This window comes from Ambystoma mexicanum, chromosome 12 (assembly GCF_040938575.1).
Source record: "Ambystoma mexicanum isolate Mex_15411 chromosome 12, UKY_AmexF1_1, whole genome shotgun sequence".
Taxonomy (NCBI): domain Eukaryota; kingdom Metazoa; phylum Chordata; class Amphibia; order Caudata; family Ambystomatidae; genus Ambystoma; species Ambystoma mexicanum.
The window spans coordinates 1219185334-1219199737 of NC_090936.1; the positions used below are offsets into that span (position 1 = coordinate 1219185334).

Below are 14404 nucleotides of genomic sequence, written 5' to 3' on the forward strand. Positions count from 1 at the left end.
TTGGGAAGTCTAACAAGACATCCCTGTGTCACTGCACTGAGGGTGCTGTGTAACACACATGAAAAGATTATGCTTATGGAGTTATGTAAACTAAACTAAAAGAGTCAAATACACGTCAAAATACATGAGAGTGGGCAGAAAAGGCTCACGCTCTTTCCAGGTACAAAAATCAAGTCCTCAAAATCCATCAAAGTTGCTGGGGGTCTCTAAGGCAAAGGAAATTAGCACATTTATGAGAATTCTCCCTAACAGTCCGACAGTGCTTCAGCAGCCCAGACGCAGGAAGGGATGGCAGACCACTTCAGGAGTCATCTTCTTAGTGAGTCGGCTGTTTGCCTGCAAGCGATTCTTGGCTCCACGGCTGATCTGAAGGAATGTCTGCAGGAGTCCTCTTGGGAGCAAGTCCAAGCCCACCAGTGATAAGGATCTGCACCATTCAAACAGCCAGTAGCTGTCCAATCGGAGACAACTACTGTTTTCACTTGTGCCCCACGACCAGACTCTCTTGCATCCTGGATGTGGATTGGAATTAGACAGTCCCACCCCTACCTCGGCGATGCACATACGCACACATGCGCTCATGCACATGCTTTCCTTGGCAAGTAAGTGCATGACCTTTTTATAAGGGATTTTCTGACCTGGCAAGGCAGGAAGAAGGGCAAACTAATGTGGCCAAAAAACAAGTGAACATCTTGTGGCACGGCCATTTTAAGATACTAGCCATGCTTAGTCGCCATATGTGGTAAACTCGAATGTGCACACTAGAAATAACTCCAATTGTAAAAATATATCTGCTGCCACCAGCTTGTCTTTAGGCACATATAAAAGTAACCAAAAATCCCAAGTGACGCTAGGATGACACAAAAGGATCCCTGTTGCACTGCATTGTAATGTGCTGTGTGCAATGTTAAAAAGGTCCAAAATGCAAATGGGAAACACAGTTTCCCAGTACTGATAGTCTGAGGGACTGATTGGTTTCTCCAGAACAATGACCGTCAGGTCAGGTCAGGGCAGTGAAGCTGAAGGCTTTACTTCCCCTCAAATAGTCAGAACAGGTTAAAAAGCAAAGCAAAAAGATTGGCGGTCCATAGAAACTGCAGATGGAAAGTTGTCAAAAGAGAAATCGTTCCTAAAATAAGAGTTTTTATTGTCCTGTTTGCCCATTGAGTGACTCCTAGTTGTTACCTCGGGAGGAACTTTAAGGCTGCATGGAGGTCTTACTGTGTTAGCTGATCAGTTTAAAATGTACCTGCCTGTACAGTCATCACTTTTGTGTCTCCTCTTCCAATGAATCCGATATGGCGAAAGCACAGAAAATAATTTGATTTTTGGTTTTCTTTAGGTTCCTGAGCAGAATGCCCTTTTTAATTTGATATTTATGGACCTTGAAAAGCACCCAGAGAAGGCGGAAGGTGTTGGGCAGCTGCTGTTTGAAATGTGTAAGGGTGTCCGGAGTATGTTCCACTCGTCGGCCTCAAAGGTAACGTCTGTGTGCACGGTCTATTTTATAACTGATGTCACTGTACCAATTATGCTACCCAAAATTGTTTGAATTCTTCAAGTGTTTTTATTGGTTCTCAAGCATAAACAAAAGGCTTGTTTCCTGAATCCCCTTTCATGCTTTATCACATAAATTAAACCACATCTACAGGTATGGTCAGCTTGCTGCTCTGCTCCTTGATTTTAGCATACTTTACCTTTATTTCCTTTTATCCGATTTACCGTGCAAGGCGTGTGACTGGACGTCGTGGTGCAGACTCTGCTCCTCTGATTGCACTATGGGTGCGTTGAAAACAAATTCTTTTCCTTGTAACGCTGGTTACCTACGCTTTTGCGGTCTGTTTTCACTTTCCTCTTCTTAGAGGGGGAGGGCCCTGGCTAGTGCGCAATCATATGCATACAGAGCTCTGACACTTGCCGGAAGCGCATCGGACGGGCGCAGCGGGCAAGAGCCTCACGCGTGGAAGTCGCGCCAAAGTCTAGCCTGTCTGTGCTCGTCCGTTCGCAGACCGGGCCGTGGGATAGAACCACAGGTATTCAGTGCACACATGTGCCTGTTTGCTATATTGCCCGCAGTGATTTGTTGTGCCTCACACCTACTGATACCTCTTGCCCAGTAGGGTTTTAAAACATTGGCCCCTAATGTTGACTGCCATTATAAATAGAGTATCTCATTATAATGCCTCCTATTGAACGCTCGCTCATTGGCCGCTCATGCTCCGGAGTGCTGCAATCTCTTATCTGTCTCCCAGCCTGATTTACTTTGTGTCATGGAAACTTGGCTTTGTGATAGTTCGGGCCCCTCCATAATTCAAGCCCTGCCTTCCAACTATAATATTGTACACTGTGATCGCCCCTCTATTCATCCAGGTTGAGGGGTCGCTTTGATTTTTAAATCCATCTTTAAAACCTACTGTATAGCGGCTGATCACTCTATCAAGATGGAAAGCTCATTAGTCTGCATTCCCATCTCACCGACTTTTACTTTGGTTGTTTTAGTGATTTATCGCCCTCCTGGTTACGATTGCACTTTTTCTACTGAATTTCCTGCTGTTGTGTATGAACTACAACAGAAGCATTCTAACCTTGTAATTGTTGGTGACTTCAATCTTTCAGTCAAATAAAGCTAGTGAGCTACCAATCTCTATTTTTCTTGCCTCTATGGCAGATCTTGGTTTCCCCCAATAGGTTACTGACTCCACATATCAGTTGGGTAACACTCTTGATCTTGTTTTTGCTCCTGGGATTCTTTGGTCTATTGCCCCCCCCCCCCCCCAAACACCTTCCCTGTTATCTGGTCCAACCATTTTGTTGTGTTCTCCATTCCACTCTTGGAGTGAACTTTCCCTGCTCGGAGACACGATACTCGGAAACGGTGCTGGCATTGTTCCATTGTTGGCATTGTGTTCCATTGTTAGATCTTGCAGCTTGCATTGCCTCTCATTGTGATGACCCTAATCCCTGCTCTCTGGCAACCTTGTCAGTCTTTAGTAGTGTAGCTGACTCTGTTGCCCCTCTTAAACTTTGCAAAATGAAAAACCGAACCCCTGAGCCCTGGTTCTCTGACAAATTGAAGTCATACAAATTACTGTGCAGGCAGGCTGAAAGGAAGTGGAAAGATGGCGATTTAGTTGCTGTTAGGGAGAATTCTCAAAAATGTGCTAATTCCTTTAACCTTAGAGACCCCCAGCAACTGGACTTGAGTGTGACCCTTTTTCAGTACTCATGTATTTTGATGTGTTTTATCTCTGTGTTTTCTTTGGTTATGGAGTCTAACCAACTCCATAGGCATCATCTTTTCAATAGTGTCACACAGCACCCTTGGTGCAGTGGCACAGGGAAGCCTTCCAGGCTTTCCCAAGGTTTAAATACCTTCTCTGGAATAAACTACTGTTTCCCAGAGTAAGTAAGTGAAATTGACTGTACTAGTCTTTTAAATTCCTAGACCCAGCACACCCTATCTTACAATATAGTGCTGGAGGGGTTACTTAGTACCCCATGTGTCCAGATACTCATGTAGCAGTCAAATGCTACCCTTTCCTCTCAGAATGGCTGGTGGCAGTGGTTTTACAACAAACTACCATGATTTTTCCCGACCGCGAACTAATCGTAGCTCCGGTAACATTAAATCGCGGGAGCCATGTTTTTCAAGATGGCGTCTGAACCCCCTCTGTAAAAACAGGTCCCGGACTTCTTTTTTTGCCATTTCTTTTTTGGAAAGGTTCTTCTAGAGTTTGTCTCTGCGCGCCAAACCTAGTTTGGTCTGTTTGTTCATTCGCCTTTGGCGGGCTTCAGGAGTGAAGACCGCCTCTGGCGATCGAGTGTCTGGGGTGGCCAGGAAGTGAGGGAGGTGCCCGAAACTCCCTGTGCTTAGTCTCCTTGAAGACCCAAATGCACTCTGTGGTGATTGGCTGGCTGACTGTCCGGCAAGGACAGCCACCCTGCTGGGTGAGTGACAGCTAGGTTGGAATTAATGGGAGAGAACTGAATAAAAGGCAAGCCTCTTAGCTTGGAAGGCAGAGTCGACCACTGGACGAAGGAACCGAAGCAGAGCTTGAAGAGGATGGCTGCTGCAACTCCTGGACCGTTGGTTTGTCCGGTGAAGCCCTGCTGCAGGTCCGAATCACCAAGTTCACCTCGAAAGAGAAGCCCTGCAAGGACTACTTCTCCCTTTGAGTTGGTGGGACCAATCAACTCAACAGTAAGCCACCTGGACACCTATCTTGGAGCTGGTTGCATCTTCCTCAGAGTGCTGCAGGAAACTGTATAACCAGAGAGAGGGACACCAGTTTGTGTGCGTTACTTACAGCCACCGAAATTGAAGTTTGCCAGTTGCAAGCTTTTTGACCAGTCCCAGGGCAGGAGTCCCTCCCCCCCGACGTCCTCCCTCTTGTCCCTACGACTGAGGCCCAGGAACAGCGAGATCTGCAGGAACTGCCAGGAACAGAAGTCTTCAGCTGCATCTTTTTCTTCATTTGTAAGGTACTGTCAAACGAGACTGAGTACTTACCTCTCACGGTGAAAGTGCTTGAAACTTTTGCAACTCTCAGGCCTAATCAGCTTGTGACCCAACATATGATTCTACTTTTTACAAACTACTTCTGAGAGCTTGTGCCGAGACTTTACCGTTTACTTACCAGAACCGTTTTATCCTATCCAAGACTTTAGCCCATTGACTTTGGCCTAGCCTATTGAATTGACTCTTCTGGTGAACTCAAAGTATTTGCACTGTCTAAGAATAATTGTAACCTTTCATGTTGAGTGTAAGAGTTTATTTGAACACTTGTGATTGTAGACCTCTGTGTAACATCATTACTGCTCACATCCCCCTCTTGAGATGAGCTTGGCTGCTCAGCTCTGCTACCAAAACTGTGTAGTACAGACTTATACCAAAGGGGGGTTTGCTTACACCTGTAGTCATAGTTGTGTGTAGTGGTCCCAGAGGGTACTGCTTACAAACTCTGCCTAGCAGTTGCAGATACAATTCAATTCCGCAAAGCCACTGTTACTTAACCAGGAGACAATCCTCATTGCTAAACAATCCTTTTTAGTGCTAAGGTTGAGACTGCAATCAATCAACCTAAAGCAATATTTGACTTGGTACACTCCTTGTCCTCTCCTACCAAAATCAACTCTGGGATTGTGCCCTCTCAGTTGTTTTGCTAATCCCTTTCCGAGTTCTTCTTTGATGAAAGTTACCATCCATCGTAAAATTGCTTCTGCCTGTGTCCCCCCGGCCCCCTTTACCTTCTGCTTCTCTCCCTCTGGACTCTCTGCCCACTGCAAACTGGTCTACTTTGCCTATTTTATCTGATGACGATGTTCCGGCTGCTATTGATAAATTGAAATCTGCCTCACCTCCTTGATCCTTTTACTCTCTCGACTTAAGGAGATCTCTGCAGAGATTATATCATGGATTACAATGGCAATTAATACTTCTCTCTCCTCTGGTCAAATTCCTAGTTATCTGAAACATGCATTGGTAATACCTGTTCTTAAGATGCCCTCCCTTGATCCCTCGATTTGATCAAATTACCGTCCTATTTCGCTTCTACCATTCTTTATGAAACTACTTGTCTCTCTTGCTTGGTGCCGTTCTTGAATCATCTAAATTCTTTGATCCCTTCCAGTCTGGTTTCCTGCCTGGTATGGGGGACTGAGTCGGTCTTGGTGTCCTTGGCCGATGACCTTAATCCCCTGGTAGATCAGGGCGGGGTGGGGGCGCTGATTCTATTAGATTTGTCAGCTGCTTTTGACACTGTAGACCACCCCACCCTGATTGCCCGGCTGTCTTCTGAAGCTCTTTTGGCCCAGGTACTTGCATGGTTCACTGCCTTTTTGGCTGATCGTTCTCAGTCTGTGTCTATATTTCTCATTTTACCACTGTCCTGTGGAGTCCCTCGGGGCGCTGCACTTTATCCCTGTTGGGACAGTATTTCTGAAGTCCAACTAAGGGCTTAGTAAAACCATTTAACTGAGGCAGTACAAGACTCCACTCTTAGTATAAGGCTGTACCACCTGGGTTCATGGTAGCGTAGACCGAGCAGCCATGCTTATTTTAGGAGGGAGAGAGGGCTGTAGAATCAGTACAAATTATATTGTAATACAAATGGTTCAAAGAAACACTGAAACACTATGTATGTAAAAATAAATGATTTATTTAAATACAGGTAGGCCCAGATAAATCTAGGGGTAAATAAGTACTATCACAAATTGCAGGTAACTGGGCGCAACAGAAACACGAATACTTAAAGCTTGGTTACAGATTACAAATACAAGAATACTTAAATAATCAAAGCTTAGTTACAAGTTAGACCATTGTTGGTTACATAAGGTTGAATACTACAAAGGAGAACAGAAGAGAGAAAATACAGAGGAAGGCAAATACTGAGTAGTGATAAACAGGAGAAAAAAAAGTAGTTAACAAAATACATGGGGAGCAAGAGCTGAGAACAAGAGGAAGGTATATCTGATTGATTCAAGAGTAGGTACAGTATATGTAATCACAATTATAATGAAACACCACTATATTTGAAGGTACAGAGACCAAGTACCTTGTTAGGTGTACCTTGTTTGGAACACCTAACAGTAGTTCTAGGGAAGTCCAAACCTTTTCATACACATTCAGTATAGGTCAAACCTATTCTTGGCGAGTAAAAACCAATGGTTACTTTCACAATTACAGTCAGTAATGCAAGGACAGTAGACCCTACCAGTTGTACAGTGACTCTCGGTACAAATCACATAATCAGTCAACTATACAATATACTTTTTTATCCAGTTCTACTAAGGATGAGTAAAACCTAAGGATGTAATATTCAATTACAGGTGCTTTTGAGATCAGTGAAACACAGATTGAGATAAGCAGTAACTCGTGTAACTTATTTTTGGGATGACACACAGCTAACTCAAGGTAAGTAAAACCCATATGCTTTTTCAATCTCACAAGGAGTCCAGGTTAGACCTTTCCCAGCTATACAATTAACTGATGTATGACTTATAAGGGACAGTTGGAACCGCAAGCTCTGGGTTAGATAGCATAGGGAAAGTAAACCCTAATGTTACACTTTACTGAATGACTCAAGGTTATTCTGGGTAGGCAACACCCTAATGCAGACTTATTCTGGGCCGGCTAGCAGCAAGTCAGGGGAAGCAAGACCCAGTTGGGGGACACTCCTAACAGGACTAATCTGATGATACCAACAGTTGGAGGACACTCGTACAATTATCCTGCAGGAATAATCTGGTGAAACCAACACATTACTTTTGGGACGAGGCACAACCTAATCACAGGTGAGTAAAATACCTTCATATCTACTTTCTATTAGAATGGCAAAAAACAGTTTCTAAGGAAAGAAAATATGTTAACCATACTTAAGAATAGTGCATCACACATCCAAGGCAGTAAGAACGTTTGTAACTGTTCACTCTTAGAGTTACTGTTACCAACCCACTCTTTTTCAAGTAAGTAATTTTTAAACATTTTTTTTTTCTAGGCAAATGGCCCAATCCCTTAACAGTCTTTCCCTAGTTCTTGAATCATGAGTGTTCTCAGTGGCAGAAGGGGTGTCACTAGGATTTAGTGTCCAACAGACAGTGTCTGAGTAGTTTAAGTAGCAAAAGTCTTCCTTAGGAAGACTGGGCAAACAGGTGAGTTTTTTGCTTTCGAGTTAGAAAAGGGTCCCGGGGCTTCGCAGAAGACACGCTAGCAGGATTCTAGCCGTGGGACTGGGTGAACTGGAAGAGAGGCCTCCCCATCACAGAAAACGCCCCGCAGCTACACAGAAATTTCAAGAGATTTAAGGTAAGTACATAACCAAGCCAACACAGTGCCTCAGCATTGAAGATTTTTCAGCAGGAGGACTTCAGGATATGTAGCCAAAATCCTAGTCAGTGGATTCCTTGTCATGGTGACTGAAAACAGGACCTAGGAAGGGACTTTGCAGCAGGGATCAATGGAAAAGGCTCTAAGCAAGGTTTTCCTCGTGGCTGAATGCGGTTCTGTGGATTCAAGGAGCACAGAAGAAGACAGAAAATTGCGGTTGAATTCTCGTCGTTACAAAGGTCCAGCACTCTGTTGAGGGGACTTCTCGGACTCGATGCATGTCTCTGGAGATCCCCCAGGATGCCCACGATGTTTCCGCGAGTTTCATAATTCGGAAGACCGTGCACCGCACAGTGGCTCGAGGTCCCATGGTATTTGGGTATTGAAGCCCTGCAAGGTCGCATCAACGCGTGGGGTGGCTCAACATGCATGCAGGTCTTCTTGAGTCTAGTGGGTCCGCTAGCCGCAGATTTGGGGTAGTGCTCTTAATGGCCACTACAACAATCTCAGCCTCCTGGCAATAGGACCCAACATTTGGTATAATTCTGAACTACACAGGTTGGTAGCGAGGTAGAGCAGCCAGGCTTATCTCAAGAGGGGTCAATGTGAGCAGTAGAGCAGTTACACAAAGATTCACAGTAATAAGTATTCAAAGAAACACTTAAACGGCAAGGTTTCTTGATAAAACAATTAATTATTAATTTACCAGTCGTTTATATAAGCCTTCTTTAGAAGGGAGCAATATTATAGCAACACACAGATACCTTCAAATGACACACACTTTCCTAAATCAGCAAGCACCCATTTGGGATGCCACACACACTTCCTACGCCCTCAGGTGACATAAATAGTTAGGACTCAGTGGACATTGATATGTTACTGTTGGCATTTAGAAATAGCAGTGAGATGTGTTTAAGGAAAAGGTTATTAGAACAAACAAGAGACCACAAATATTTTTAAGCAGGCAAATACTTTTCAGCCCTTCCCCAGAATCCGAGGCGAGAAGAGTCTTTCAGTGGAAACAGGCTAGGCCAAAGTCAATGGGCAAAAGTCTATGTAGCTGAAGCACTTCTTGCAGGTAAGTAGAAACGTCTTTGCACAATTTTTTTTAGAAGTTTTTAGTGAAGAAGAATAATCGATGTAGGGCCACAAGCTGTTAGGCTTGTGGAGAGTAGAAACAAATCTACAACAAGAGGTAAGTTCTCTTAGACTTTACAGTACCTTTAGTTAGAAGAAAAGCAGCAGATGACTGCAGCTCTACAGATCCTGGTGTTCCTTGGCCTCAGTTGTGGGGACAAGAGGGAGGACTTCTGCTGACTCCTGCACTGCAATGGGACGGTTACTGACAGCAACCGGCTATCTTCAAACAAGTGGCAATTCAACGTTTCAGCTCCTCGCGTCTACCGCAAACAGCACCACCGCGGTTTCTGGATGTCGAGCCGGACTTCCCTTGCATCTGGGTTCCCGCACTCTGTTGTGGCTCAGGCTCTGTCAGTCCTGCTTCCTGGGAGTCCGAAGGATCTTCCTGGAGTCTCTTGGCCAGCTCAAAAGTAATGCACACAAAATGGTGTTCCTCTCCCTGGTGTCTCGTTTCCAGAAGCAACTCTTTGGAATTTCAACCAGCTCCGAGATAGATGTCCAGGTGGCTTACTTTGGAGTTGATTGGTCCCACCAACTCAAAGGGAGAAGTCGTCCTTGCGGGGGGCTTCTCTGTCGACATGAAAATGGAGTTTCGGCAAAGCAGCAGGGCTTCACCGGACAAACCAACGGTCCAGGAGTTGCAGCAGGCGTCCTTTTCAAGTTCTCTTCGGATTCCTTCGTCCAGTGGTGGACTCTGCCTTCCAAGTCAAAAAGGCTTGCCTTTTAAGCATGTTTCTCCCATTCATTCCAGCCTGGCTGCACAATCTTCCAACTTGTCGTGGCTTGCCGATATTGCAGATCTGTACACACCTATTGTTCTGTAGGCGCAGTTCTTGCTAAACCTCTGGACTAAAAAGTTCAGTATGTACAGTAAAGGGGCTGAAACGGGATTAACACCGAAGTCTGCACAGTAGGCGGTCCACTAAGTGGCACCATACCTCCTGATGGTGGAAGGCGCCCAGGAGTCACTAATGCAGTTGGCAGCGAGTTGCAAAATGCCTGGCGGTTGCCATTGTTGCATGAAACCTTGCAAGCAATCAGGCGTAGGGCGCCCTCCGCTACTAGCGGGCGAAACTGACCGCTCAGGTCCTGAATAATTTCTTCCCTGTAAGGGAGCACTCTCGGGAAATCCGTAGAAAGTTCCATCACTACTGGAAACCATGGCTGGGACTATGAGCACTAGCCCTGCCTTCTCTCTCCGCACTTTCGCTACCACTCATCAACGTGACGAACGGCGGGAACGCATAGTGAACTGCTCCCCTCCACTGTTGCAGGAACGCATCCATCCCTGCTGCCTCCGGGTCTATCCTCCAACTTGGAGAACTTGGAGGTCTGGGCGCTGAGCCGGGTATCAAATAGGTAGATATCCATGACTCCTCAAACTTGTTCGCAGAGATGCTCAGGAGTAGCTTCCAGTCGCTGGAGTCTACCAGATATCGCGAATTCCAGTTTTGAGCGCCTGGTAAATATTCCGCTGACAGATATCTGCTGTTGCAGACAATGATCCCAAAAATCCTTTGCTAATTCCGCCAACATCCTGTACGATGTCCCTTCCAGTCTGTTGATATACCGGACGGCTGAGATGCATTTTTCTCAAAATGGACAACAGTTGGTGCGGTCGTTGGTGAATGCTCAGACCTTGAAAGACCCTGCCAGGAGTTCTAAACAGTTTATGTGGAGCTTTAGCTCTTCCTCAGACCAGCCTGCTCTGCGGGTGTCGGACTCACACTAAATCCGGAGTGTCCCAAATATCGCCCTCCCGTTCCAGGCTTCTATATTGTGGAGCCACCACTGTAACTCTGTAATGGCTTTGTGATCTAGGGTAATGAACTGGTGATAGCCTATTCCTCCCCAGAGATGTCTGATCTTCAATCTCTGGAGAGCTCTGTAGTGTAATGGCCCCGGGAAAATTGCTTGGATGGAGGCTGCCAGAAGGCCCACTATCTGAGCTAGATTGCAAAGTGAAATAACCTTTTTCGCTATCACAGCTCTCAGCTCCTTCTTTATCGATCTTCTCTTCTTTGCTGGCAATTCCAGCGTGGCCTTCTTTGTATCTATAACAAACTCCAACCATTGGGCGGGTCGAAGGTCTGGCTTGTCTGTGTTTATGACGAAGCCGAGAGGGGACACTAGGTTGCATACCTATTGGGCCTGACCCCGTAGTTGATCTGCGCTCGGACCTAAAATGAGGATATCGTCTAGATAAATTATCCTTATCCCTCTCTCGCGAATGGCCGCTGCCACTGGGCGTATAATCTTGGTGAAGGCCCACGGTGCGAACGCTAGGCCAAAGGGGGGGGGGGGTGTGAACTTCCATACTTGCGTGCCCCACATGAAACGTAAATGATTTTTTTGGTCTTTTTCTTAAATTCTTTTTATTGGTTTTAACAAACGAAAACAACCAAAAGAAACCAGACAGTGAACATCAATCATTGCTTTCGAAGATTATGTACAATATTATATGTCCACTCCTTTCCCGTTAGCCCCCCCCCCTTTCTCGAGCCTACTCCCCCCTCATCACCTTCCACCGCTCTATTTGGGGGTACTCTTCCCCTCTGCACTTCCCAAGGAGTCGTCTGTTGGGATAGACTCAGTGTATCTACTAAATGTCTCCATGCCCTCAATTTCTCTGCTTCCTCATCTCCCCTTCTGTTAACTGATTCACTCCACACCACCGTTTCCGCATTCACCCATTTCTGATGGTCATGCCACCAAACGTCTGCCTTTGGTATATTGCTTGCTTTCCAGCCCATGGCAATTCTGCGTTTGGCCAGTAGATAAGACAGGTCTTTGAGTTTACTTACATGTTCCAATTTACGCGGCCTAGAAAACTCTCCCACCATGCACGGCCACAATGATTCCACCTCCATCTTAATCCCCTTCTTGGACAAGGGGTGGGCCACTTCCCCTCCAGAATCTCCCCACTTCCAGACACGCCCAAAACATATGTATCATTCCTGCATTCACCTCCCCACATTTAGGACATGTCTGTATTCCTGCATTCTCAAAACGTGCAATCCTCTGAGGAGTCATGTATGCCCTACGGGTAATATATAGCTGGATTTGTTGCAACCTTGCGTTTCTAGACATCTTCTTGTGATATCTCTGAACCCTCGCCTACAATCTGTCACTCATAGTTTCCCGGCTTCTTCCTCCCAGTCCTTTCTCAACTGGAGTATCTACTTTCCCACCCTTGACATCAGTAGTTTGTAAATTCGGGAGATCTCGTGGCCTCCGTCTGATACATCATGAAATGTTTCTATGGCCGTGTCGGGCTGATCCTCTAGCACTATTTCTGACCAAGTGTCTTGATCTTCCGCACCAACCTGGTATAAGTGATAAATTGTCTCCGGTGTAGACTGGTGTCTTCCAATAGTGTGTCAAACTCCATCACCTTCCTGTCTTGCCATACATCCCCTAGCATTGCTATTGCCACTCAGTTCCCAATGCCTATGGATTGTCTTCCTTAATTGCCTGTCTACTCCCGTCAGTGCTACTAGTGGCATTTGTGGGGAACACGGGTCGGGTTCTCTATGACCCGGCAAGCCCTTCGCCAAATCCTCCATCCCAAGTCCAACATTCTTGTCCTTCCCTCTTGTTGTGATTTCGACACCCATAGCCACTCCTTTAGGAAAAATGGGACACATTCAGCCCTCAACAATCTGGACTCTGATGTCGAGTCTTCTGATAACCACCTAGCCACATATTGTAGTTGACTGGCCAGATAGTAGATCTCGAAATCTGGTAATTTAATACCACTGTGGTCATATTTGTTCTGTAGTTTCCATAGTGCTATTCTGTTTCTAGTGTTGTGCCATATGAACTCGCTTCATATACCTTGGAGAATCGCTTGGGTATCATATGTGGTATGTTCCCAAAGAAGTGCAACAACCTAGGCAGCACCACCATTTTAAGTAATGCCACCCTCCCCATCATGGTCAAGGGGAACTTGGCCCAGAACCTCATACTGTTCTCAATGTTAGCCACCGTCGTCTCAGTGTTTTGGTTTATATTCGGCTTCGACCGTGTGATATAAATCAATCCCTAGGTATCTAAAGGTCCTAGTTTCCCACTGCATCTGAAATACCGTCAGTTTCTCTTGTGGTATCCCTATGTATCTACCCAGGGGGAAAATACATGATTTCTTGGGATTCACTGTTATGCCAGACAACCTTGCATATCGCCCCATTACTTCCAAAATATATTGTAGGTTCTCCTCAGGGTATCTTAAATACAACTGCATGTCATCAGCATACATCAACATCAGGTGTTGTCCCCCCCCCCCTCGTGCTGATCCCCACCTCCCCATATTGTTGTCTCAAGTATATCGCCATAGGTTCCAGTGCTAAAATAAACAGCATCAGGGGACCACGGGCACCCCTGTCTAGTACCCCTACTGAGTTGCCATTGATCTCAGATGATCGCTCCCGTCCTAACTCGAGCCATTGGTGTACTGTACAGCAGTTGTACCCACCCCAGATACGTCGGCCCAACCCCATATTCTATCAAGGTCACCATCAATCAAGGCCATTTGACAGAATCAAAGGCCTTCAGTGCATCTAACGAGATTATTGCAACCTCACGTGGGTCCTTTTCCGTTTGTTCTATAACATGATGGAGCAATCTAAGATTGTTGGATAGTTTTACAAAGGTAGCGGGCGCCCCTCTCTCGCAAGAACAGACATGATAACCTGTTCAGTGGTTATTAACCACTTGAGAGTTTGCAGCCACTGCTTTTACTCACTGTGCCTTTCACAGATGGGAAATATCCATTTGCATATCAGTCTTTGTCCTGCCCAGGGGCAGTCCAGCACCGAAATACAATGGCAATTCCAATCTGAACGAGAGTACCACCAGCAACCCCATACACGTGTTTCACCCTTGTTGGGGATCATCAGTGAGGTGAAGCTGATGCCTCTCTAAGCACAGTGAGAGGGAGACCACGTCTGGTTGCCCCCAGGAGACCTAGGGTTACCAATCCCAGGTTCCTTAAAAAATAGTTTTACAAAGGTAGCGGGCGCCCCTCTCTCGCAAGAACAGACATGATAACCTGTTCAGTGGTTATTAACCACTTGAGAGTTCGCAGCCACTGCTTTTACTCACTGTGCCTTTCACAGATGGGAAATATCCATTTGCATATCAGTCTTTGTCCTGCCCAGGGGCAGTCCAGCACCGAAATACAATGCAATTCCAATCTGAACGAGAGTACCACCAGCAACCCCATACACGTGTTTCACCCTTGTTGGGGATCATCAGTGAGGTGAAGCTGATGCCTCTCTAAGATTGTTGGATATGCTTCTGCCCGGAACATACCCGGTCTGATCGGGATGTAGGAGTTTGTTAATAAGCGGTCTCAGCGTTCGCCAGCACTGCCGTGAGTATTTTGCTATCTTTCTTAAGCATGGGTAGCGGCCTATACGACCCGTAGTCCATGCATGG

General features: G+C 45.8%; 1 protein-coding gene across 1 annotated transcript in view; it reads left to right on the forward strand.

Annotated features, from left to right (window-relative positions):
• The window catches only part of UTP20 (UTP20 small subunit processome component), a 1390303-nt gene that overhangs the window by 128388 nt on the left and 1247511 nt on the right, over nt 1-14404 (forward strand). Inside the window, exon 7 of the mRNA XM_069629877.1 lies at nt 1343-1480. Coding sequence (XP_069485978.1) covers nt 1343-1480 — 138 coding nt within the window. The remainder of the gene's footprint in view (nt 1-1342; nt 1481-14404) is intronic.